The sequence below is a fragment of the Brachionichthys hirsutus genome, chromosome 15 (genome assembly GCF_040956055.1).
Source record: "Brachionichthys hirsutus isolate HB-005 chromosome 15, CSIRO-AGI_Bhir_v1, whole genome shotgun sequence".
Lineage (NCBI taxonomy): Eukaryota > Metazoa > Chordata > Actinopteri > Lophiiformes > Brachionichthyidae > Brachionichthys > Brachionichthys hirsutus.
Genome location: NC_090911.1, coordinates 5459958 through 5485164, shown reverse-complemented (window position 1 = coordinate 5485164; position 25207 = coordinate 5459958). Strand labels below are relative to the sequence as shown.

The window sequence follows — 25207 nt, the reverse complement described above, 5'->3', positions numbered from 1 at the left end:
TGAGGCTGAGTTTGTGTTGAGCATCAACAAATCAATGAGCTCTCTCTCTCTCCCCTCCCCAATCACCACACCAATCATCAGATCCAACATCTTTATTATAGGTATTCCTCAACACAGGCGTTAAAACCAACTTGGTGACAACGATTTCAATGAATGATCTTGAAACGTGCGATAAATGCCTTCTGACCAAACGATTCCACCTTTGGCCTCAACATCTACACAGAAATACTGAACTTGGTTAACAGGCATCGTAAATGGTGACCGCTGAAGTCAAAGCAAAATGAGGATGGACATGGGATTCATGGACACGTTTGTCTGTCTTTTAAACCTTAGAGCAGTGGTCTCCAACCACTGGGCTGCGGCCCGGTACCGGTCCGTGAGGCATTTGTTAAGGGGCCGCACAGGAAGAAGAACTAATGTATACAATTTCCGTTATATCGATTATTAGCGTCTAAAAGGTGTTTCATTTTGAAAAACCGGATTTTCTCCAACGTAACAATCGCCTCTTGATACATTGCTAAACAAACAGGCGTGAACTCGCAAAAATTAATAATAATAAAAAAAAAAGTCTTTGGAGAGCTTCTTTGCTTCGGAGAAAAATCTAACTGAGGAGGAAGAAGCAGAGGAAGAAGAGGAGGCGTTGACCTCCAAGAAGAGAAAACAGGACTAAGACTTAAAACACGGTTTATCAACAGCTGATTAGCTCCGTTAACGAGTCAATGAAAGGTGCCTTAGAGGGAATACAGGAACGCATACAAACAAGACAACTCCTTCTGTCAACCCGTGGGTTTAAAAATATTGTGCAAATCATTTATGAACACTGGTGGTAAAGCACGTCTCTCTCTCCAGCTTGTATTTCCTGCTTACTGCACCACATTATTGTGAAGCACAAGTAACGTATACAGAGCCTGAGCAATAGATTACACATTGGCTTTATGGAAAAGGAGAAATCTAAATAACATGCAAAACTAAATATCACAAAAGGAAGATGAGAAATGCTTATATTAAAAAAAAAAAGATGCTAAACTTGCTTATGAAGGAAGTGAACCTTCCCAGCTATAGTTTATATTTTGACTGCATTGCTGTCAATAATGTAATGACCGGCTTATGTAGTGCGTTTTTAAAAAAGGATCTTCTGTTCCCAAGACTTTATATAACGCCTTAAATCTTCTCCTTCAAGCAGACTCTGCATCCAGGTTTTCTTTCGTGCAGCTCCACGTTCTACAACAGAAGTGTCTGGAGAGCTCGGCTGAAAAGCCGCCTCCATTTGAGCGTTTCTGCCTAAGCAAGCTTTTCACCTGAAACTACTTTGAAAAGCCGTTTGAGCAGATTCTATACTTGCTGTGTTTTTCCATGTCAATACATCTACCTCGTGTGTTCAGTCCCTTTGCCCTGCTGAGTCAGCCATTTAGTAAACTAGTAATTCAGCAAAAGAGATCTCCTCTGGGCTTCCCTTCACACCAAGAGCAAGTAAATGTCCAGACACAAAAAAAGAAATGTCCATGTGAACACAATGTAGAAAAAAAAGAAACTTGCACAAATTAAACATGAAGTGAATTGTAAAATGTACTAGATGTCCGCTCAGTCCGATTTCTTTTCCTCTTCGTCTCTCTCCACTGGGGTTGCTTCCTGAAGTGGGTGCTGGGGTGATCCGGCGCTCTCGCTGGTAGCTTCCTTGGTTTGCGCCTCTGGTTTCGCCGAGGACCCGTCAGTCTGTGGCGCTGCTGTTTGTGTACAGTTGATAGGTGCGAGGATTAGGGCAGGCTGCGGGGGGGGGACAAAAAGCAAGTGTCTATATAAGGTGGCTGAAAACCAAAACGTAACGATGGTAAGAGAAGACAGAATAGGTAAGACAAAAGAAACCATAGAATATGCAGGCATTCCTCTGTCCGCAGGTAGAAGTGAAGCAAAATGTACTTCTTTATTTATTTATTACAACCAACATTACCAGTTAAACCCCAATTAATGAAGCGTTAATGATGTCAGTGACAAATGCATGAGCTGATCTACATCACCAAGAGCACCAACAATCATGGCCTCAGGAAAAGCAACGCTAAACCAGACGAGGATGTTTTAATGTAAAGTCGCGAGCCCACACGGAATAGCAGCAGCCTCAGCAGCAGACTAGAGAAGACCCAGGGTGGGAGACAGGAAGGTAGAAAGAGTCGGAATGGATGGAATTTTATGGGGTTACTCAACTTAAAATTCTACTTCATGCTGCATGTTGTTGTTTGTTTTTTTTATCTAGAATGCTTTTGTGTTTTCTTTTTGCTCTTCGGCGGTAGGCAGTCATATCAAACTGGTATTCACCACAAATCCACTTCCAGTCCAGAACTGGGGCAACTCCCTGCGCCACAGTGCAACGGTGAGGCTGGTGAGCAGAGTGCAAGGCACCAGGTAGAGCAAGGCCGGCTGACCCATCTGCATCACAGCCAGGGCCACGAAGGTGACCAGCAGGCCAACGCCGTACGCTAACGGGAGACAGAGGGGAGACGCACACCGGGTCAACAATCCTGTGAACACGTATTTTAATAACCGCTACGGGTACTGGTGTCCTCCGTTGGATGGATCCCATCGATGTCCACTAAAGACCACATCTTGCGTTACGGTCGTTCCTCATTCATGGCGGATTTTACATTCCTAGACCCCCCCGCGATACGTGAAAATATACGTTTGGCAAGAAAATCGGCGGAAAGTGAACCGCCGATTCCCCCCCCCCTCGTCTTTAATGTTAAATCCATCAGAATTGTAACACCAAGTGATCTCCACGTACGTACCGATCGTGCAGGCCACAAAGTAGATCCTGGAGGACTGTGTTAGAATGTCAAACCTGTGGCAGTACGCCACCAGCAGACCTGACACAGGAAACAGTGAGGCGTGTTATCGCACAGCTAGAAATGATTTCCAAATATTATAATATATGGAATTACACAGCAGCCCTCAAACTAGCAATAAGTAGAATCAATGGTTATTGCTTTAAGATTTTTGTTTCTGGTCGTGACTGCAACAGAACCACACGATGCGCTTTAAGCAGTTCCTTGTGGAATACCTGGAACCAAGATATCACCAAAGCCCAGGAGGGAGAAGGGCCGGTCGCAAAGCGCCAAAGGGGAGGAGTTTAACCTCGGCACCTTGAGCACCATGGGAAGCTGGAAGAAACGCCAACGTAAGTTACTCCTCCCCTGAGAGGATGGGAGATGTGGGCCGCAGTGAAACGAGCTCACCTTCTCGTGCGTGGAGGAGTCGGAGGGACCAGCCGCTACCTCCACCATTATGCTCTCCCCGCTCTGTGAAGAGAGAGCCCAGTGACTACCGGCGCCCTGCAACAAGCTGCAAATGTTTCAATAACGCACGAGGACAGTTTTGACGCACGCTTGTCAAGAAGGGTGTGATAAATACGAAGAAAACATCGTAGACAAAAAGGACCGTCAGCAGTAAGGTGCAAGCCTGCAGAGGAGAGAGAGGCAAAACGCATCAGGTGAGTTTAGAACTGGCACGGCGCATGGGATCCTAAAACCCGTTTCTCTTCTAGTTCAGTGTTGAAGCACCTTGAACGTGGGGAGTCTGACAGTTTTGAGCATGTAGAGGCAGAAGGCGATCCCCAGGGCATCCTGCAGCACCCAAGCCCACCTGGAGGGTAACAAGACTGACTCAGCCTCCACCGCCACAGTAGTCGTCATCATCGTATCATGACAGCATGTTCTGTTGTGTGGTGTGTGTCTGTGTGTGTGTGTGATGTCATGTCTCTGCAGGCTTACTGGTCTTCATTGCGAAACACCACCCAGGTGACGCTGACACTGATGCAGAAGGCGGACAGCAGCAACATGCGGATCTGAGGACGCTTGTGCAAGTATGGCAAGTTGTTCTCCGGCACCCTGCGTTCGTTGGATGGCGAACAAATCAATGATATTCAAACAGAGCGGTGGATCTAGTAATGCAACTTTACAAATTATAAAACAATATACCACCAGACTTTTGCCAGGTCGAACTCTGAACCCGTTCCGTGTCTTACCTGCACTTGCAGAAAGGGAGTCTCCTGACGAAAGGCCACAGGCAGCTGTGGAGGCCGACGGAGGAGGCCACGCAGAAGATGGCTACGACCCAAATGGCTAGACGCGGAGGAAACGGGGAGGTATGAGGCGAGCGCTAACCGCCACGCGATGACTCTCATCGAGGAAGTAGACGTTTATCGTGCTTTGCTCTAACAAAGTGAACCTTTAAATGGTGGATGCACAACAGCGAATCAAAGATGCTAAGCACTCTGCTAACAGCGGCTTGGCCTTGATTCATTCACGTGTGTGTGTGTGTGTGTAGTATATACCCAGGTGGTCATAGAAGAAGTAGAGTAGCACCAGCATGCTGCAGCACATGACCACGAAAACGCAGATCATGATGGGGGTGACGTCCACCGTCTCCTCGTCCTGCTTCTCCTCGCCGTCGTCCCGTTTGTGCTTCATGTAGCGTCTGTGGAGAAGCGAGGAATTCAAGCCGACGCGATGACCTTGTTTGGGATGTTTGCTATCTGGCGAGAACCCCGCAGATTAAAGCTTGGCGTCTTTGCTTTTCTTGGATTATTTGGGAGCAGGTTCTACAGAGATGAAGTTAAGCAGCCTCTTTGGTTTTTCTTTCGCGTTTGTTGAACGGTCTTCTGGTGGTTGGCGACTTGTCCAAACAGCCAGAATGATCATCCCATTGTTCACAGTCGATATTTACCGTCGCTGATCCAGCTGGTGCTCACTTCCTGAGTTCAGAACACACAGCCCACATTCCAGGATGTTTGAGTTTTTTTTGCCTGTGGTTCTGTGCGTCAGAGGACCCATCTGTCTGTGTCCTCAGTCACCTTGGCAACTCAGATAGGAAGGATGGCTGGGATTGGCTGCTGAGTCACTCGTATGACCTCAAGTAAACAGGCATTTGCTGCAGCGCCTGGTTTTAAAAGAGGAACTAAAAACTGCACTTCTCTGACTCCACAAATATGATCCGATGGAATCGGTAACATTTTTGTATCTCAAAAAGACAGACGTTTAATTAAGGAATTTACTCTCCGATACATCAGTGTGTCGTGACTTTTACTTCACCTACTGGCAATCCAACTATACATTCAGAACCTTGTCGTAGCAAACAACGACCATCTGCCCCCCCCCCCCCCCCCCACCCGTCATGTCCACTCACTTCTTGCTGTCTCTGCTGCCAGCCCAATAACCTCCGACGGCAACTGTGCCTACTGCCATTAGAAAGATGATCACCATGTTGTAGTCCAGCACCGGCTCGTTTGGTGCGTACATGGCAACCAGTCTCAATTCGCCGAAGGTCTGCAGGAGTGAGAAGCAGCGTCAGATCAGGTGGAAGCTCACGATTAGGCCCATCGACCGTGCGTTATTTTATATTCGACGAAGCTCTCGTTTATGCTTCTCCACCACCCACTGTGACGTATCAAGTGGGCGGCCACCCTCACCTTGCTTATGTCCAGCATATCAGAATAGCTGAGCAGTGCAACGGGAATGTCGATCTCCTCGTACTGAGTCTTATTCCCTGCAGGCGGTGTCTGTAATGGAAAAGGGAAACGCGCATTTCTCATTTTTGGGAAGCCAAACTCAACGTAGTCTTAATGCACGACGACTAGCTGAGAAAGCCTCGGGGGGGCGTTTTAACATCTCAGGGGGCTTTGCGTAAAACTCTTTGTGCATGAATGTGAGATAATGTGAAGCACGTACAAGTGCCAACTATCCCTCGAGTAAAAGCGAGCAACCGCTAGCACAGAGCTGCGCCGTCTCCATGCAACATTGTGACGCTTATGAATGAGTTACCAGTCTGTCCTTGCTGACAATGAGCAGGCCCCTGGCGCCGTTTATCTGAGCCAATCGGACTTTTTCATAGAAAGTGCAGTTGCCTCTCATCACCATGGGGATGCGATTAGGGAAGCCTCCCTCTGGGACATCAGCGGCTGAGCACAGGACCGATGTCGTCAGGTCATAGATCTGCAGACGCGACTTTAAGACAAAACATTTGGAATGTGAAGCAAGCTGAGTTCCTGTTGTGGCTCTGTGAACGAAAATAGATTTCTTACCAATAAGCTTTGAACAGGCTGAATAAAATAGTGAAACCGGTTACAGTTGCTACGGCTCTAGATGTATAAAATGTAAATATTTGCTAAATGTCTTCTACAATAATTCATCTCGAACCGGAAATGAAACTCTCATTTGATCAAGGCAAAGTAACCGAGATTTGAAGAAGACCTCCGGAGTGGATTCCTGAAACTCATTATATTTTAATAGCCACAAAGAGAGAAGCTGCCAGCGTAACGTCAGACACAACAGACTGGAGATCAGATTTCAGCATCCTGGAAAACATTGTATTGATCACAAACACATATGTGCATTCTGTATTTCTGTATCTCTACTATTCTGTGTGGCTGTGAGACGTTTTGGATGAATGGTGTCACATTATTATTGTTCACAACGACTTTCTTCTAGGACTTACTGCCTTGCTGAGGTCCTGAGGAAGACGCGCCCACTGGGAGTTGAAGAATATGCAGTAATCCTTTCCTTTGCTCTTGCCCTCGTCACTGAAATGGGCCATGCCATACTCTCCCACCACCTGCACAAACACGAGGAACACCTCCACAGTGAGTGTTCGTTCATTCCTTGTCACCGTTAGTCCTCTGCTGGCTGTGCAACAAACTGCCCCAGTCTCTCATTCTGATTCGGATTCTGTCCGAAGGTAAAAAGCAGGACGCATTATGGCAAATTTAAATAACGATAGATTGATGGCTGAAGTAAAATCTTTAGCCAAAAGCTTTGAGGAGACATGTTGTGAAAGCATTGCTCGAATAGAACATTTAATTTTAAATTAAGACACAAATAATGGTGACTAGTGGGTGGCTATTTTCATTTTACAGTCCCCCAGAATGTTTTTCTTTTTTTTACCATTAACTTGTAATTCTCACACTTTACCACAGATAAACGACTGTTTACTTTAGCCGATATAAAATGCAGCCTGTCTTGCAGTAATTTCCTTAAAGCAGTGAGTTTTAGTGTTAAAATAAAAAAGGAGTGATGTCGAGCTCCATGGGCCACAATGATATCCTTTACCCGCATGCTAACAGCTAGCATGCCTCTGGATAATCCCAATGCACAGCTAGCAGAGCTCTGCTTCGACATGCTCGTGTGTCTCTGCGGTCGGTAAACGCCCAGAGAAACATTTTGTTTTTATGCGCTCCGTCTCTCACCTTCTGGATGAGGAAAGCGGCCCAGATCAGCGCTTCGTTTACCCTCATCACGCCTAGCTTGTTGTTTCGTCCATCGACCAACCACGGCTCGACTCGCGTCTCTCTCGCTGGCCCACACCAGCTGTTCCAACAAGCCACGCCCATTTGTATGCGCGACCCTTTTCTCGTCACGTGGGCGGAAACGAGAAAAACTGTTTTCATGAAAACGATGACGATTTTAAGACATTTATTAAATATGATAAGTCACGTTTGGTTGTGCGTTACAGATAAATAAATTAAAAAATGTATTCACCCCACCAGCTAAACTTTCCGTCCAATTTGAAAGCTAGAATGTCACCAAAATATCGGATATTATTCTTATTGTAAAGAAAAGAGAATGCAATGTTTTACAAACCTTGATATATCTGACAGAGGAAAAGACTCTAACTTAGAAAATAGGTTACTTTCTTTCTGATAAGTTATACCGGTAGTTTTTTTAGGCTGCACTATTATTGAACACTTGAAACTCATTTTCTATTATCTAGTTATTTGTAGCTCATATAAAGATCACAATGTATGTCAGCGGCAACTTAACGTAGTAAGTATTAAGTATTAATATGTACTTTAATATGTACTATAATATCAAGTGCTGCCTGAATAAACCCAGTCTCTGTTCTTTGCATGCTTGATCTTGTTAATTGTTGACGTACTGCAGCAGGTTGGTTCACTCAGCATGACGTCATTCCATATGTTCTTCCTGCTGCAGGAGATTTACCTGAGTCAAGCAACCAATCACCGGAACCCAAGGGAGTTCTTCTTTCAGAATAAAGTGTTACATTTTCGTTTGAATATTTCTACAGTTGTGCCTTTATACTGAAAGGCAGCTAGACAGTAGTACTCTATACCAGAAAATGTCAACCCGTTTTACTTCATGTTGAAGCATTGAGCTTTATACATTATCATTAGTACATGGTGATGCATTGTCTCAGGATATAGAAATCCATTTAAACTTGTAAGACTCTTATTTTGAAAACCGGATGTTTTAACCCTTAATTTGGAAAGTTTGACGGAACTGTTGGGAATTCGCGCAACTACTTCGGACGGGGAATACGGTACTGAGTACTCGCAGCCAGCAGTATTGTAAGTATACGTTACAGCAGTAACATGCTTATTTGTTTGGTTTAATAGATACTTTCTGGCAGTATTTCACTTTACTGAGGTATTATTTATGACCACTAGCCAGAGCCGGTGTTTACATAGTAGCGTTAGCTTTTCGCTAGCTAGCTAGCTGGCTTCCGACGCATACACTCTAAATTTTATTTGAATGTTCTCTGCTCTTTTAACCTTAAAGTTTCAATAACTTGTATCTATATCTCTAGTTTCTTGTGTTTGCAGTCCCTAGTTCCGCTGCTATTTCACCAGTTATATCCCATAGGAAAAATGTCTGCTACCCATAAAAATAAAAAACTCGAGTCGCTATTTAGCGTCTCGCATTATTATTAAACATACACGTTATCAGCTGCGGGCAGTTTCTCTCTTTTTTTTAATGTTAACCACGCTTTTTACTGACCCGTAACGAGCCCCTTTAACTGGGTCTGGAATGGGGCAGCAGATGACGTCAGCGGGACTGGCATGCAGAAAGTCTCTGAAAACCAAAGCTGTGCTCACTCGAGCCAAATAAGGAGGAGAGAAGCCCAGCTGGGAGCAGAACATGAGGATTGTGCTCCGGATTAATCAAATGGAAATATAGATATGCTGACGCAGTTTTGTTTCCTCTCATTGTGCTTTCATGTTTCTTCCTTCTCCTTTATCACAGCATGGCTGGCTTCAGGCAAGAAGATGTTGAATTGCATTATGAGATGGGAGAAGAGCTCGGCAGGTATTTACTATATTTCACTCACTGGTTTAAGTCCATCCTGCTGCCCGACGGTCGTCGTCGCTTCAGACAGTTCATAGGTCATAGTTCATCTCTCAGTCCTGATGTGTAGCGCTCCAAACGCACTTGTGTGGTGCTTTTATTATAGGCTAAGGCATTGTAAGATAACTGAAAATAATTTGACAAGTCACTTACGGTATATCTTGTGTTTTATTTAAGAAGTGAAACAGTCGGAACAACTCTCTCTAATGTCGGTCAACATTGCTAACGCACTGGTCTGCCTTCCCGGGCGATGAAATGAATAAATGAATCCTCGCATATTAATAAAGCTCTTGAGGCAAGTTTATTTTCGTTAAAATGCACTGAATTCGTTTATTTTTCATGTTTTATCATCTGATTATACATAAATGACTAAAAGTGACTTTTGTTAACTTGTACTTTTTTTTATTCTCACTTGAGAGGAAGGTCGAGGAAGAAACGGATCACACAGTTCTTCATTTTAAGATGCATGAGCCAAAATACTGCAGAAACCACTTCAAAGGATAATTAAAATAGGAAGAAGGGGAGAAAACGCAATCTATTAGTGTGTCTGTCCATTTTCTCTCGCCTCCAGTGGACAGTTTGCCATCGTTCGTAAATGCAAGGAGAAGAGCACAAGCGTTGAGTACGCGGCCAAGTTCATCAAGAAGCGCCGGCTGTCGTCCAGCCGGCGGGGAGTGAGTCGGGAGGAGATCCAGCGCGAGGTCAACATCCTGCGAGGGATCCAACACAGCAACATCATCACGCTGCACGACATCTTCGAGAACAAGACCGACGTGATCCTGATCCTGGAGCTGGTGTCCGGTGGAGAGCTGTTTGACTTCCTGGCTGAGAAGGAGTCTCTGACCGAGGAGGAGGCCACCCAGTTCCTCAAGCAGATCCTGGATGGCGTTCACTATCTGCACTCCAAACGCATCGCTCACTTTGACCTCAAGGTCAGCTGTGTTTGTGAGGTGTTTGTGAGGCTGCTTGATGAGTTTGTGATCGACTCGGTCTTATCAGTGATGTTAACGTGTTTTAATCTGCTTTATGAAGCAGCGGTAATGACTTCCTGCTTCTCAGCTACGTATCTCTATTGATAACTGTGAGATGAGGCTGTGTGTGAGCTGCTGGCCGGGTGCACGGTGAGTGCACGGTGAGTGCACGGTGAGAGGGCGTTTTAATGGGGTCTCAAATAGCACATATGAGCCGTTCTGGGAATGCCTTTCCTGTTCCAGCTGCACTCTGCATCCACACGATCTGCGTTACAGCCTCATCTGGTAACTAACGATGAGCGGCCTCGTTTCTGCCTCTCAGCCGGAGAACATCATGCTGCTCGACAAGAACGTCCCCAACCCCAGGATCAAGCTGATTGATTTTGGAATTGCCCATCAGATTAAAGCGGGAAATGAGTTCAAGAACATTTTTGGAACGCCAGAGTTTGTCGGTGAGTTTGTTTTATTCCACTCCTGAATATCCAGCACATGGAGTAAAGAAAGAGTTCATGCGTTTCAGATCTCCACATCTGGTTTGAGCTAAAGCGTTCATTCCTCTGTGCTTTACAGCTCCTGAAATAGTCAACTACGAGCCGCTTGGGCTGGAGGCTGACATGTGGTAAGCCGTAAAACGTCCTTTTTGGGGTTTTTTTTCTTCTCTGAAGATGTTTATTGGCTTGTGGGATCGTTTCCGTTCATGCGTGTGTCATCTATTCTCTGCAGGAGCATCGGCGTCATCACGTACATCCTGTGAGTAACATCGGGAACCTCGACCGGCTCGGCCTTCGTCGATAATCAAACATCAGTCGGTTCCACCTCATTCGCGTGGGTTTGTCTTCCTGAAGGTTGAGTGGAGCGTCACCTTTTCTGGGCGAGACCAAGCAGGAGACCCTGACCAACATCTCGGCCGTCAACTACGACTTCGATGAGGAGTACTTCAGCAACACCAGCGAGCTGGCCAAGGACTTCATCCGCCGGCTGCTGGTCAAGGATCCCAAGTAGGCAAAACCATCATAATAATAATAATACCGGTCGTTGTGTCCTCGCATGAAAAGTGGCGTTTCCTGATAATAATTGTCTTTTCCAGGAAGAGAATGACGATAGACGACAGTCTGGAACACCCCTGGATTAAAGTTAGTCTTTTTAACTTGAATTTTATCTTAATGTCCTGAAAAAAGAATCCACTGCTTCGTGTCTTTATGATCAGTGCCGTTCATTTACACGTTCTTCATTCTTAATCACATCTACTGATGTTTGCCAGGTATTAGTTCTGTTTTTCTGGCTGATTGGTAACAATAGACTGCACGAGAGGAAGAGTGTACTCTATATACGATATGTCTGAGGCTGTTTTGGGTTTTATTGAGTGTCTCATTCAGGTTTTAATTACAAAGTAGGAATGAGATATCGTCTCAAATATCTGCTATGGATTGACGTGTATTCTGGAGACACGGTCCTTCACATTTTTCATTCTTCAGGTGATTAAGAGGCGGAATGTCCGCCCGGAGGAGAGAGACCACAAGCCTGAACGCCGACGCCTGAAGACCACTCGTCTGAAGGAGTACACGATCAAGTCCCACTCCAGCATGCCGCCCAACAACACGTACGTGAACTTTGAGCGCTTCTCTCAGGTTCTCGAGGAGATTGCAGCAGCCGAGGACGGCCTGAAGGATCTGGAGCGCAATCAGCGCTCATGCCAGGAGGACGTGGCGGCGCTGCTGTCGATTTACGAGGAGAAGGAGGGCTGGTACAAGGAGGAGAACCAGAGCATCTCCAGCGACCTGAGCCATATCCGCCAGGAGCTGCTGCGCACTCAGGCGCAGCGTAAGAAGAGTCAGGAAGAGACCCGGCTCACCATGCAGGCCACCAACATCCTCAAGCGCAAGTTCGGGCGCCTGGAAAGCCGCTATGAGATGCTTGCTGAGCAAGTGGCCTCCGAAGTCCGCTGGGTGGAGGAGCTGGTGAAGTCCATCTCTGTGGAGAAGGGAAGCCTGGGCTCCAGCAGCATGCCCTGAGCAGAGACACTTCCGTCCGGCCTCTCTCCGCTCAGTCTGGGGGACACTTGTCGTCTTTAAACTCTGCTGCTGCTTCCCGTCGGAGAAGAACAAGCACGAAGCATTCCCCCATTCGCCCATCGGTCATTCCTGTTTTTATACCTTTTTTATTTATCATTTAAGATTTTTTGTTTTGTTATCTGTCTATCATACTTAAAACAAGCACGAGCAAACTATATTGGCTTACTTTGTTTTTGTAGATGAAACATTCATTCATTCATTTCCCAACCTTTTGTCCTTTACCGGGTCGCGGGCCAAGCTGGCCGAGAGGCGGGGGTCACACCCCGGACAAGCCGCCAGTTCATCGCAGGGCAACACAGAGACAGACAATCAGCCACACACACACACACACCTACGGGAAATTTAGCGTGGGAGGAAGCCGGAGAACCCGGAGAGAACCCAGGTAGACACGGGGAGAACATGCAAAGTCCTCACAGAAAGGCCACAAGTTGGATTCGAACCCGCGACCTTGCTGCGAGGCAACTACGCCACCGGGCCGCCCTTCAAAACATGATGATTTTTTTTTCATTTACTTGTATATTCCTTTTCCATCCTTTTCCAAAATGCTTCAGCACATACAGGCTGGTTTACACCGACTGTTCGTTTATCCAGTTACCTTCATTTACGGCTGCCGTTGAAATTCTCATGTTGAGGCCGTGAGGTGATGCTAAAGGATGCTAAATAGAAACCCTCAGCAACGAGGAAATATAGAGTTTTGTTTTGTTTTACGACACATTGGTGGATGTTATTATTATAAATATTACCAAGTCAGTTCTCAAGTGTCTCCCGGAGAAAATAGGATTGAAGTTAAAGCGGTTTTATCTTATTTTATCAGTAAATATTATCCTTTAAGTGTTCTATTCTTTGTGGATGCTGAATTTGAAGTGTACCAGAAGTTGATCAACTTGTCTTTTCCTTTAAATGGAACCAAATTACGGTACATGCTTCTATCCTGGACAACATTAGTCCTGTAAAACGATTACCCGTTTCAGGATCGATCGACGCATCACAGCCGTGCCTGTAAACTGATTGATCGTGTTGCCTCTGAGAGCGCTCGTCTTGTGTATCGCATTGATTTCTGTCACTCTGATACTCCTCAATGGGCGGCTCGGTGGCGCAGTGGTAAGCACTGTTGCCTCACAGCGAGATGGTCGCAGGTTCGTCTCCGGCTTGTGGCCATTCTGTGAGGAGTTTGCATGTTCTCCCCGTGTCTGCGTGGGTTCTCTCCGGGTTCTCTGGCTTCCTCCCGCCTCCAAAGACATGCAGCCGAGGCCGATTGGTGACACTAAATTGCCCGTAGGTGTGAGTGTGAGTGTGTGTGTGGCTGGTTGTCTGTCTCTGTGTTGCCCTGCGATAAACTGGCGGCTTGTCCAGGGTGTCCCCTGCCTCTCGCCCATTGACTGCTGGGATTGGCTCCAGCTTGGCCCGTGACCCGATAGCGGTATAAGCGGTGAGAAAATGAAATGATACTCCTCAATCACATACACAACTTTTGCACAGTAGCCTTGTAAACCAAAACGTGTGTGTGGAAGCCTTCTGCACAGTAAGCCTCATTAATGTGTGTTTTCGTACTGATCGTCTCTGCACACTTGGAACATTCCATCAATATGTTTCACATCCAAGTGACACATTCCTCCATGTATAGCATAGTAAGTGTATTATGTAGTAATTAGTATTTGTTTCAGTGGAAAAGTATAGAGTTTGCACACAAATAATAAAGGCAGTTTTCCAAAATATGTTTTATTCTGTCTTGGATTCAGCAAGAGCTGAAAAATAGACGCGTCTGAAATAAACAAAGTTCCCACTGCAACTGATTCCAGTCCGTGTTTTTGTTGTCGGATTATAACCTTAATTCAACAGTGATCCCATTTCAGAGCTACTCTACTTTCCAGGATGTGACACCTTGTAAAAGGGAGTACACTTCCACCGTCACGGTGACTCCATGTTCTTAATATCCATATTTCTACGCAATGTGTGCATTTTGAAGGAAAATATTTTTTTTATCACTATTAATTTGTCAGATTATAATTCAGTATTCAGATTTTATACACTAAACATTGTGAGTTTATCAAGTATGATGTGAGAGGTTAGGTTATTTGTTTTAGAGGGGTTTGGCTGCTAGGCTTAAAAATTTAATCTGCGTAATTCCTCTTAATTTCACACAACTGTTTCTTTATATTTTAGATTTATAGACCCGAAAGGAATGATGTGAATGTCTGGATGAGATTTAGAAAAAAAGGATACCAGATTGTCCCAAACTTCCTTTATGATCAATACCTATTAATCTTATCTATCTATTTTAGATAGATAGCTGCCCTCTGCTGGAGGGTCACAATAACAAGCATAGATTTTTACGACTTTTCAGTCTCATGACTGCGTAGATATTCCATTGAGGAAGGTAGAGGGCAATAAATCAATTTGCTGAATGCCCATCTAAAATACCACAAAACAGTTTACAATATTTAATATTTTATTTGAATATTCATGTCAATCACAAATAATAAATAGCAACCTTCATTCATTTGTCTCAACGCGTAATTACAACTGTTGATGGTGAACGTATCAAATTTCATCCGAAGATTTGCAGGCAATAATTTGGATTGTAAATTTTTATGTGCAATATAAAATACAAATGACTTCTAAAAAAACATTTTGGAACAAATGAATGCTTGGAGTCTGCTAAGAATCTTTTACACAACGAAGAGAGGAGGCCCAATGAACCACCAGGCGTGATGCTGGTCGGACGTCCCGCTGTGCTGCACCTGCAGGAGCCGGCGGGATTGAAACCTGTGGAAGGTTATCCCGGAAAAAAAATGGCGGTCTGTACATTCATGAGTGCCTTTAAGTGTCTATATATGAACCGGAAGGAAAACAGGAACACAGACAGCACTTCCATGCTCCGACTCCCTAAATCCATTCTGACAGCAGGAATGTTCACGTTTCACAGATGCTGGAGAGAATTGATGTGGGCACAGAGTTTCAGTGCAGGTCCCAGTTTGAGGTTCATAGTGCTGACCATGTGCTCCTCCGTAAGCAGCAGCAGAGACTGTCCATCTATCTCATGGGAGCGAAACTCCTCAGCTACAGCCGGACCTCCTGGAGAGAAGAGAACATGTAGCGTTAAGTGCCCTGTTCATGTTTGATCTATTTTGCATATCTACTTGTACCATACTTTCCTAACATCACAAATGGTGAAGGAAGTATGCAGACACTTCACAGTATTAATGCGAAAGTAGTCTAATGCAAGACTTACGGTTACATGAGCACAACCAGCATAAACAATGCAAGGTCATCAATCTATAAAATGCTATGTTTGCAGAGGCATGTCCTGCATCTCATATGGGGTATGAAAAAGATGGCTGGACTCAGATGAGGAACATTTAGGTTCACGTGGCAGACTCAAGTCACCATAATTCACTATTTGACACATTCAATGAAGGCAGGTGGATTAAACTCGCAGCGGTACCTGGCAGAGAGTTGATATAAGAAAACACTTCGTCCACGTTCCACTGAGACGGAGACCGGATGTCCTCCTCTTTGTCGGAAGCTGTTTCGGTTAGCCTCTGCTCCCACTCTCTCTCCCTCTCTCGCTCTCTCTCTGCCTGTTTACGGAGTCTGGTTGTCATGGGAACGGGACATCCATCTTCCTTCTCTTCATCCGGGGGCTCCTCTGAACCAAATGCCGTATGTGCCTGCAGAGCACAGAAAGGAGACAAACACTGTATTGTCTGTATTCTGGTGGACAGTTTGTCGAGTAAAGGTCCACCAGGTATAACCATCGGTCATCTCAGATCAAATTTAGGTTGCAACATTTTCACATTTAATCTAAAGGTATGTTGGCATTAAAAAAAAAACAAATCATAAAGGAATTTACCTTTAGCTGGTCAAGCGCCGCCCCTTGACGCCATTTTGGACACACCCATTGTTCTTTTTTTTTTTTAAGCCTGATTTTTTAAAATATTTTTATAATTACTGAAGCCATCTTGTTCATTATAGCAGCACAATTTGGAAAACGTTAAATGAGCAGCTTGGACCAGTGACCCATGCAGCCCCTCTACGTCACTGCCATTAACGGACCTGTCTCACAAAGTGTTGTCTTGAGGCTCCATTGATTCTGCTGGGGGGTCGTCCTCTCCTGCCGACGGGTCTGTGACCCCATCGACGAGCTCTCAGCACGGAGATGCGCTTGGTGCAGCTAACACTGAACCTGGTTCAAAATGTTAGATCGGGTCAAAACATGGTCATTACATGAAACACCGAGATTCCACATGAGAGTCGAACCGACTCTGATGCAAACGTCAACAGAGTTAATGAACAGGGCAAACAGTTACATTGCAGCGAAGCTGAAAGGCCCAAGTTAGAATCAGCATGGCTCATTAAGATCATTTTGCCTTCCCTACCCTGTCTCTGATCACTTATATAAACTTTATTACAGGCTCTAGACCCAATAGTAAAAACAGACAACACAAAAACACAGCAAAACATCATCTTATTCTTACACTTATATACATTAATATTATTAATGGCCTCATTTGCACATTTGGGCATCATATCATTCATTAAAATTGTGTTCTGTTCTTAGAAATAAATAAATTAGAAATAAATGAATTCAGTTTAAAGGTTTTTCTCTTTCGTGTTGCGGTTTTTTAATCAACCCAAGAAAATGAAATAATTTCAATACACTATTAAATCTCTATTTTTATTCAGTACACATGTTTAATTTATTTACCTTCTGACACAAGCCATGGAGCAGAAGCGTCTGGAGCGCAGAAACGTGTGAGCATAACCTCTGCTGCCACAGAACTCGCACTGCAGCACATCTGCAGCAGTCTCCCCCAGCTCTGCAGCATCACAGGACCAGCTGTTATTCATGCCTGCACACACATACACACGTACACACACACACACACACACACACACACACACACACACACACACACACACCATCTCACCATCTACCGCAGGGTTGTCATTTTCCATTTCAGAGTCACTTGAATCTGATTGGTCTGCATCCAGCGGACTGTCCTCTGCTGCATCCACATTGGTCTGTGTCTCCTGGCATTCAGGAAGTGCAGCCTGCTTGTCTGTTAACGGCAATGAGGGAACCACCTGCAAGAGGTCAAGGTATGAGGTTTACGCAGGTAGACGTAAGGTGTAATTCTTCAATAGATGATTTAGCTCAAGCTAAACAAATTTAAAACAAATACAAATTCACAATATTATGTAATTCTTTGCTGCTTTTACATTTGCTACATTGCAACAGTCTTGGTCTCCTGAGTGGAGGACATGCCTGCTCAAGCCAATACTTTGTTTAGAATCAGGTAAAGATGTATCTATTACAGTATATTTTATTGTTACTGACAAATCTGCTGTGTCAGCAATGCTTTAAAGCGCTAATGTTCTTAAAGACACTTAAAAAACACCACTTAAAAGCCTCGCTTTGTGTTTCATCATCACAATCTAAATGTCAATGTAGTTTATTTTCAGTCGATGCCACGTACAACATCCTGCTGTTGTGAACAATAAACATGGCACCAACACACACAAATAAGGATAGAAAAAAACAAATGCAAAACTGATTTCTTTGGTTAAAAAGCACTTTTCGGAGTTCTTTTGGTAAATGACTGGCTGATTGATGGGATTGATGACCTTTGACATCAGACGTCAATCTTACAGCAGAAGACTCATCCAAACCAGGTTCTAATAATAAATGATCTGGTTCTATATGTTAGTGTGTCGTCAGGTTCTTGTTCCTGTTTGTCTCTACCCTACTGCCCACAGCTCGGCTGTAACGAGTTGCTGTTTGGCTTATTAACGTCTTTTTATCAGGGTAACTCACTCCAGCAATTTCCCTTTGACATCTCTCATCAACAAGACATTTCTCTCAGAAAACTGCCAGTCATTTTCTAGATCTCTCACCATTCTTCATAAACACAAACAACAATTGTGCTAAAATATAATGGCTCATGAGTTTTAGAACATACAAAACATTGCAGTAAATGAAAATCCCTAGAAATTCTTCTCTATTCAGATGCTTGGTTTGATATTTACTGACTATTTCGAATCACACAGAAAAAAATATTTCATGCTACATCCCTCATCGTGCCTGCTCTGGAAATGTTTTCATGTTAATACATATTTAATCACATCCACCAAACAACAGAACACGAGGCTCAATGCCTATTGAAAGGGTTTTGGAGTAAGAAATCAAAGTTACCGGGAATGGCTCCAGGCCCTCTCGGATGACAAAGCCCTCTATGAGGTGTGTGAGGATGTGGGCTGCAAGGATCCTGTCAGGGCTTCCAGGGAGCCTGGCCAGAGATGAGGCGGGCTGGCTTGGAACTCTTAATGTAGCCGGCATGACGGTAGGAGGAAGAGGAGGAGGAAGAGTAGGAGGGTCACTGCCGTTGCTGCTACTGGTGGCGAGTTGGGAAGGCTCTTCAACTAACGGTGACCGGATGACTGAGCGACTGGATATAATGGAGGATGAACCCATCACTGTTGAGGAACAAGAGAATCTAAAGATAGCAGAACTGAGAGGTTTACCAGTTCAACGTGCTTTATTTATTATATTTGCCAGAAAAACAGGGACATTTTTCATAAAGGAAGTAAATAAATCTAAAATTAGTGACGATGGAAACATATACAGTACCTCATAGTAGGCTAACGCGATCTTAAATCATATTAATTTTCAGAAGTAATTGTACATAGCTCCAACCCATTTGTGAAACTAATTGTTCCTGTTTAAATGTTTGTGTTTATTCAAGATACGCTCTTTACATTATATTTTCTGAGCCACACCTCTCAGGCTAGGGTGGGGGGGCCGGATTAGAATATTTTTATTATTATTTAATATTAAATTCTCTTTCAGGTTTCCTTTCAGCATCGTGTGTTACCTGCACCATTCAGTGTTGGTGGCACAACCATCGATGCAGGCATTACGTCCCTCTGTGGACTTTCATCTTTTCTCTCCTCCAAACTCAGCCCATTAACTTTGCACGTTTGCCTCGGCTGAAAGACAAACACCAAACAAAACCTTTGTCAGTAAAACATCCGCTGACGATGGCCAAAGCGGAAAAAAAAAAAAAGTCACATCACGGCTCACCATCGGAGTTTCATCACGTCGGACTCGATGGACTTTCAGATCGACAGCCACTGTCTGGGGCGGTGGGAGGTTCTGGTAGGGCATCTTGACCAGAGCCTCCAGCGACACGCGCCCAGACTGCACATCCAAAGCATGGACTGAATGCATGGACAGCCTTTTGAGAGAGGCCGGAGGGTTCTGGGGCAGCCTCGGGAGAGCCAGAGGTGGAGGAGCTGGCTGATTCTGCACTTGTGAAAATGAGGTACGATGTTGTGGGGCAGCCAACAGGGGCGGAGGCTGAGGCTGAGGCTGAATGGTGGCAGCTGGGATTAGGGTCTGACCTGACACGCTAGTAACAGACAAAGACGAAGAAGAAGAAGAGGAAGAAGACGAAGATGGTACGCGGGGATCACTTTTGGTTTGCGACTGGCTGCTGGGAGTGTTCAGTCTTTTAACTGAAAGAGAAAGAGGGGTTGAGTTGGCTTCTTGAGGTGCTACTCGGAGGGCGATGGGCTGGAGCTTCCTGTGGTTTGCAGCACCTCCTGTACCCTGCTGGAGGATGAGGTGGTGGTGGTGCGCCACTCGGTGGCCTGGAGGACGGTGCAGCTGCTGCTTGACCAGAGAGTGGGTCTGCACTGGAGAGTATAGGAGAGTAAAGCAAAGTTAGCAAGCAAACAGAACAGGTATCCTTAAAACTAGACCTTTTCCCCCTTTCCCTAAAGGCTGACTGGTTTGTTGGGATGTTGATGGCCTGAAATAAAAGGAATCAATTTCAGGAGGCATCTTTTTTTGGAAGTTATCATGTTGGACCTCCAGACTACGCTCCCCAGCAGTGAAAATGCAATCATTACTCAAACTGGTGACCCACTGGACTTCTTCATCTTGGGGAATTAGCACCAATGTGACCGCACCAAATCACCAGGTGGTTTACACAGATTCATATTCGCTTTCCATTAAAGCAGCAACACAGTGTAAGAGAATTTCTCTGGCAGCTTCCTGAAATATTTTCTTGATTTTCCTCCAAAGCCATTTTAGAAAATCATTTTTGGGGACCCCATAATGGCCTGATGCTTTCCAGGTAGTCTGCCTGCAGCATTACAGAAAAGGCTATGACTTTGCCTGCAGATCACCAATTTGGGTCATATGTGGGGGAGACCTTTAATCATTTAAAAAGATTCCAAATTATATTTTCCAGTATTAAAGGGAGCTTTTTCTTAGTGCCCTAAGAAGTGCTTCCTAAAATATAAAGAATTAAGCACTTGAAAAATGTATACCAAATTTGTTCTTTGTAAAAACTATAGTACAGAATCATTAACTCTGAGACGATATCTATGTCAGTGTTTAACAGAATGAAGCGAAGTTATAAACAACATGCTTTTTTTTTTGTTGCATGAAATGGATGAAATTATGTCAATTTATAAAAAATGCAGTTGGTTAATTTCCGTTGCAGTAATTCGTCACTCTTTGAAAGTCAGGATTTTAGAAAATGATCCTACCTGGGGTTATAATCTGAGGTCCGGAGGTCAGCTGGGCGACATAATTCAGTCCTCTTTCTGTTAAAGTGTCAGTCACCTGACTGGATTTCAGCAAGCAGGCCGACGTTTTTGATAAAGAGACGGCCGGAGGCAGGGATTGAGATTGGGATGACGGCTTTAGAATCACACTGTGGGCTGAAGCCATACCTCCAGGTAAGTGGGCACTCAGAGCAAGATTCTGCACCTGAATAAATCAAATAATCAAAGTAATCTGGGATTAGGGTCTGACGACTCATCACTGCATTGTCTTTTTATCACTTCTTTTTAATGTGCGCTGTACCAATCCTCAGAATCCTAGGACAGGCACACATTTCTATTTTGTAACATGGCTCTCGGCAAAGGGATGTAACGTCCTGTGGACTATGTTATTTCAGTTTTATGACGTGCATGGGATTCTGATTTTGTGATTATTTTTTTTACCTGAGAGGAGGCAGGCGAAGAAGAACAAGAGCTAACAGCAGGGAGGTCTGTTTGAACCGCAGCCATTGTAGCTGCAGGGGTCAGAATAAGCTAACAGTAGGAAGAGAGGGCTAATTGGTTACAAATTCAAACATAAGATATCAAATTCATTAAAAAAAAATATAAAGAGGCCATGCAGTTCCACAGTACCAATGTGAAAAAATGATTTGGGCTGGAACGGGTGGAGGAAAGTATCAGGAGTGCTCTGTGATAGGAGAGTGTCAGCGAGGACGAAGGGAAAGGTCTACAAGACAGTGGTGAGACAAGACATGATGGACGGCTTAGAGACAGTGGTGAGACAAGCCATGATGGACGGCTTAGAGACAGTGGTGAGACAAGCCATGATGGATGGCTTGTCTCTGAGGAAAAGACGGGAGGCAGAGCTAGAAGTGGAGGAGATGAAGATGCTGAGGTTCTCCTTGGGAGTGACCAGGATGGATAGAATTAGAAATTAGACAATAAGAGGGACAGTGAAGGTTAGATGTTTTGGAGATAAGGTCAGAGAGGACAGACTTTGATGGTTTGGACATGTCCAGAGGAGAGACGGGGACTATATCGGTAGAAGGATACTGAGGATGGAGCTGCCAGGGAACAGGGCTAGAGGTCGACCCAGGAGAAGATACATGGACGTAGTGAGGGAGGACATGAGAGTGGCTGCTGTTGGGGAGGACGATGCAAAGGACAGGGTGAAGTGGAGAAGGCTGATTTTCTGTGGCGACCCTTCATGGGATAAGCCGAATGGACAGTCGTAGTAGAATGTGACAAAATGACTGAGATATTTGAGAGGATTTATACCATCTGAGTGCGAAGATACATCTGAGCTTGGTTACAGTTGGCTGGTCTGTTTCCCAGCACCATGGCCTGCTGGGACATCGTGGCCGCGGCACCAGTGGAGCTGGACGTTTGGGTCCGTCCGACCAGTTGTGCTGTCGCTGGAGATGCTGGTAATGCAGTCTGTATTTGGAGCAGCGCGACGATAAAGAGTTAGATTACGAGGTATATTAAAGAGGAGAGGTACGTATATCTATGCGCTACCCCCCATCGTACTTACCGAGTTTTGGGACACGCCAGAAGGCTGATGAGATGAGAGCGCCTGTTTCTGACAACCTGAGGCCTGAAAAGTAACGGAGAGTCACACACCCTATAGCATTGGTTAAAATGACAAACACCTACACAAAGCCAACAGCGTCTCACCTGCTGTATGGCAGCCAGACTCTGCAGGTGGGGGGCGTGCTGGTGTTGCTGCAGGGCTGCTGTCTGCAGCATGAGGTGATGCTGCTGGGCTGCATACATCTGATGCAGGTATTGGGCTGCCATGTTCTGAGGTCTGTGAATTGTGTGCTGGATCACCTTTTTCATCACACAATGAGCACATCAAGACATTTACAAATCAATCTCGGTTCAATTTCTGCAGGACAGAGTTCAGTTTATGTTCTTATTGAAATGAAAGATGTTAAAACTGAAGCATTTCAAATATTTTAGCATCACCTGGACCGCCTGTCTGTCAGGTGAGACGATGCTGACAGAAGCAGAGGGTGCCTGGGTGCACGTGGTGCTGCTGGTGCTGACTGTTGCCAGGGATACGGCAGATGATGGAGTTGGGGTGGTGCTGGCTACAGACCTTTTAGTGTCCGGCTGCTTCTCTCCAGGGCTCTGTGTGTCCATCTTCCAGGTCACACACAGTTTCAGTAATGGGAAAACTACGTATGTAAAACAGGCTTTAATTAGCAGGAAGTCGTTAAATTCAACAGTTCAGAAGAAACACAGTAAAACCAAACTATGTTCCATGATCAATTACAAATTGAGACTAAATAGTTGCTAATCATTAAATTAATTAAATCATTAAACAAACCCCACTACAGCTAACAAGGCTAAAGTATATAGTTACATATTAGCCCAAGATAAGCAGGTTTTGCTCTCCAGATAGGAAACATCAACATAATATCCTCCATCATACTTTGTTGAAGAACTTTGACTAAATTCTACCTATAATATATTATATTCCACTTTACTCATTATTGGCAAATACTTCTGTGATTTATTTTGAAACTATGAATTACACACTGACACATCAACCAATCTGATACTTGGTTACTACAACTGTAAAAGCACCTTTATCTCTAGTCAATGTCTGACTGAAATCAGACATTCAAAAACATACAATACACTGTATGAATATTCATATGATTGCAGCAATGAAAAGCGACTATAGGCCTATCCATTTTAACTCTAGGAAAAAGACACAATATTTTTTTTAAAGCAATTCAAATAACATAAATACTCAGACTCTTAATTTCTTTTTTTTATCTGGTCATTTTGATATGTATCAAAGGTAATTATCAGATTGTAGTACAATTAAGAAGCCCTATTGAATGAAGAAAACAGATGTCTTATTTACATTGGAATCAGAATGAGGTGTATTAGGTATATATACTACACAATTCATTCATTTGCAAATGTGTATGAAGGTTATTTTATGCTACCACATCTGTAAAGAGAAACTGCGTTAAACAAAGCTGCTGCAGCGCCCGCAGGCTCGTTTCTCTTCCTCTCTAACAATAACAGCCAAATGAATGAATCGTCCATTGTCTCCCGGCGTTAACCGTAAAATGATAAACCCCCGACACCATAGTGCATTTCATTAAGACAAACATCAACGACATACAGCCTTTACTACCATAGTAGCCGAATCCTGATTGCTTTTTCCTGCAGGAGTCGGTTCTGCCCAATTAAAGGGTGGAAGGATAATCTTCATCTCGATAAATCCTGAACAACCACAAATGAGTTTTCATCTTAAATATGGGCTGCAACGTGCAGACGCGCGTCTCGCATCACCCCCTGTCTGTCTGCCGCGCATGCTTTTATCCATGCACGTTACAATCATTCCTTATTATCGGCGTTACCTGCCTGGTATTAGTAATCAATCACATGCCGTACCCCGGCACGTTGTCGCAGTCATTCGGTGACGCTTACTGGCGCTTCTTTACCGTCTAAAATGGAGAGTGAAAATCAGACGGCAGCCTATAGTAAGAAATATATATATTTATATATTTATATATATATAATTATTTTTTTAAACCGCACACAGCACCGCTGTCGGTGCGGGAGGACCTTCCACATCCGAGGAGACCCAATAAACCTTATTTGCTGGGTTAAATTGGGTTTTGTGAATTGCATCTGTCTGACGTTTGCTGGTAGGTTTTAAAACAGATATCAGTTTAACTCTTTGTGAGAAAATCCCTACAAAAAAAAGGACACAAAAGTGTTTAATCTCAAACCCCGCGCTAATACTGAAGTTGTTCCTCTGAACATGTATATTTTCTTTACAGGCAGATATGAAGGGTATTATGTATTTATTAATGTGTTCATTTATGTGAACAAAGGACCGTGGCATTGGTGTGGAGCAAAAAGCAGGACACATATTTATAACAAGCACGACAAGGTGCGCCAAGAATGTACCTAATTCACAAATAATCTGTGGTTCATCTAATATAAGAGCAAAACAGATTTCAATGTGGATGGGTGATTTAAAGAACATAGCATAACACATTTCCAGAACACATAAATTCTGGAATCTAAAGGTCGTTCAATATTTATTATCATATTGTTTCTCTGTAGAAATTACATGAATTTGTATTAGTATTTGTATGTCTGTTTAACAAATTACATCTTGTTTTGAGTATCAGCAGGAACAGATCCACGGGGCTATAGAATTAGGATTACTTGTAACCCACTTTAGAAACATAGCCCAATGAAAGAAAAAAAAATCTATTGCCACAAGATGAATGAATGAATATATTTATTAGATAGAATGTTGGAGTACAAGTACAGTCAGACAGTAGCATGTATTTCAGTACAAGTACAGTCAAACATCCTGTCTAAGAGGAGCATTTCAAAAAAGCCCTTGCGGTCTTGTTTCCTTTGAAAGTCCTTCGTACATAATTTCCAGAGTTAGGTCATCACGACCGATCAGGGCTTTGAA

General features: G+C 44.1%; 3 protein-coding genes across 3 annotated transcripts; 1 reads left to right on the top strand and 2 right to left on the bottom strand.

The window, feature by feature from the left end:
- Positions 1-77: 77 nt before the first annotated feature.
- Positions 78-7289, bottom strand: sppl2 (signal peptide peptidase-like 2). Its single transcript, XM_068748658.1, has 15 exons — positions 7229-7289; positions 6481-6597; positions 5808-5990; positions 5456-5545; positions 5173-5312; positions 4322-4464; positions 4013-4109; positions 3759-3875; positions 3549-3630; positions 3373-3447; positions 3225-3287; positions 3050-3149; positions 2778-2855; positions 2311-2471; positions 78-1764 (listed from the first exon to the last, which is right to left on the bottom strand). Exons 1-15 carry the CDS (start codon positions 7274-7276, stop codon positions 1582-1584), a joined length of 1677 nt encoding a protein of 558 aa, XP_068604759.1. The 5' UTR covers positions 7277-7289; the 3' UTR covers positions 78-1581.
- A 1027-nt stretch (positions 7290-8316) lies between these two features.
- On the top strand, positions 8317-12370 carry dapk3 (death-associated protein kinase 3). The gene is made up of 9 exons (XM_068748413.1): positions 8317-8347; positions 9024-9086; positions 9697-10057; positions 10419-10548; positions 10667-10715; positions 10820-10846; positions 10942-11094; positions 11184-11229; positions 11572-12370. Exons 2-9 carry the CDS (start codon positions 9025-9027, stop codon positions 12106-12108), a joined length of 1365 nt encoding a protein of 454 aa, XP_068604514.1. The 5' UTR covers positions 8317-8347; position 9024; the 3' UTR covers positions 12109-12370.
- A 2467-nt stretch (positions 12371-14837) lies between these two features.
- Positions 14838-22890, bottom strand: phc3 (polyhomeotic homolog 3 (Drosophila)). The gene is made up of 15 exons (XM_068748856.1): positions 22714-22890; positions 22420-22575; positions 22277-22300; positions 22021-22179; positions 21187-21276; positions 20804-20950; positions 19253-19873; positions 19044-19158; positions 18365-18645; positions 17100-17256; positions 16877-16988; positions 16225-16354; positions 15614-15839; positions 15093-15243; positions 14838-14934 (listed from the first exon to the last, which is right to left on the bottom strand). Exons 1-15 carry the CDS (start codon positions 22888-22890, stop codon positions 14838-14840), a joined length of 2643 nt encoding a protein of 880 aa, XP_068604957.1.
- Between the last annotated feature and the right edge of the window lie 2317 nt (positions 22891-25207).

What these genes read in the sequence shown, in the direction of transcription:
- dapk3 (XM_068748413.1), top strand. Translation starts at nt 9,025, where the DNA reads ATGGCTGGCTTCAGGCAAGAAGATGTTGAATTGCATTATGAGATGGGA. An exon ending in GGCGTCATCACGTACATCCT is followed by an intron (nt 10,847 to 10,941) that starts GTGAGTAACATC and finishes GTCTTCCTGAAG; the next exon opens with GTTGAGTGGAGCGTCACCTT. An exon ending in TGGAACACCCCTGGATTAAA is followed by an intron (nt 11,230 to 11,571) that starts GTTAGTCTTTTT and finishes TTCATTCTTCAG; the next exon opens with GTGATTAAGAGGCGGAATGT.
- phc3 (XM_068748856.1), bottom strand. Translation starts at nt 22,890, where the DNA reads ATGGACACACAGAGCCCTGGAGAGAAGCAGCCGGACACTAAAAGGTCT. An exon ending in GCTTGCTGAAATCCAGTCAG is followed by an intron (nt 19,874 to 20,803) that starts GTGACTGACACT and finishes ACTCTCCTATAC; the next exon opens with TCTCCAGTGCAGACCCACTC. An exon ending in ATCAATTCTCTCCAGCATCT is followed by an intron (nt 14,935 to 15,092) that starts GTGAAACGTGAA and finishes AACCTTCCACAG; the next exon opens with GTTTCAATCCCGCCGGCTCC.
- sppl2 (XM_068748658.1), bottom strand. Translation starts at nt 7,276, where the DNA reads ATGAGGGTAAACGAAGCGCTGATCTGGGCCGCTTTCCTCATCCAGAAG. An exon ending in TTGTCAGCAAGGACAGACTG is followed by an intron (nt 5,546 to 5,807) that starts GTAACTCATTCA and finishes TTTCCATTACAG; the next exon opens with ACACCGCCTGCAGGGAATAA. An exon ending in ACTCCTCCACGCACGAGAAG is followed by an intron (nt 3,150 to 3,224) that starts GTGAGCTCGTTT and finishes CGTTTCTTCCAG; the next exon opens with CTTCCCATGGTGCTCAAGGT.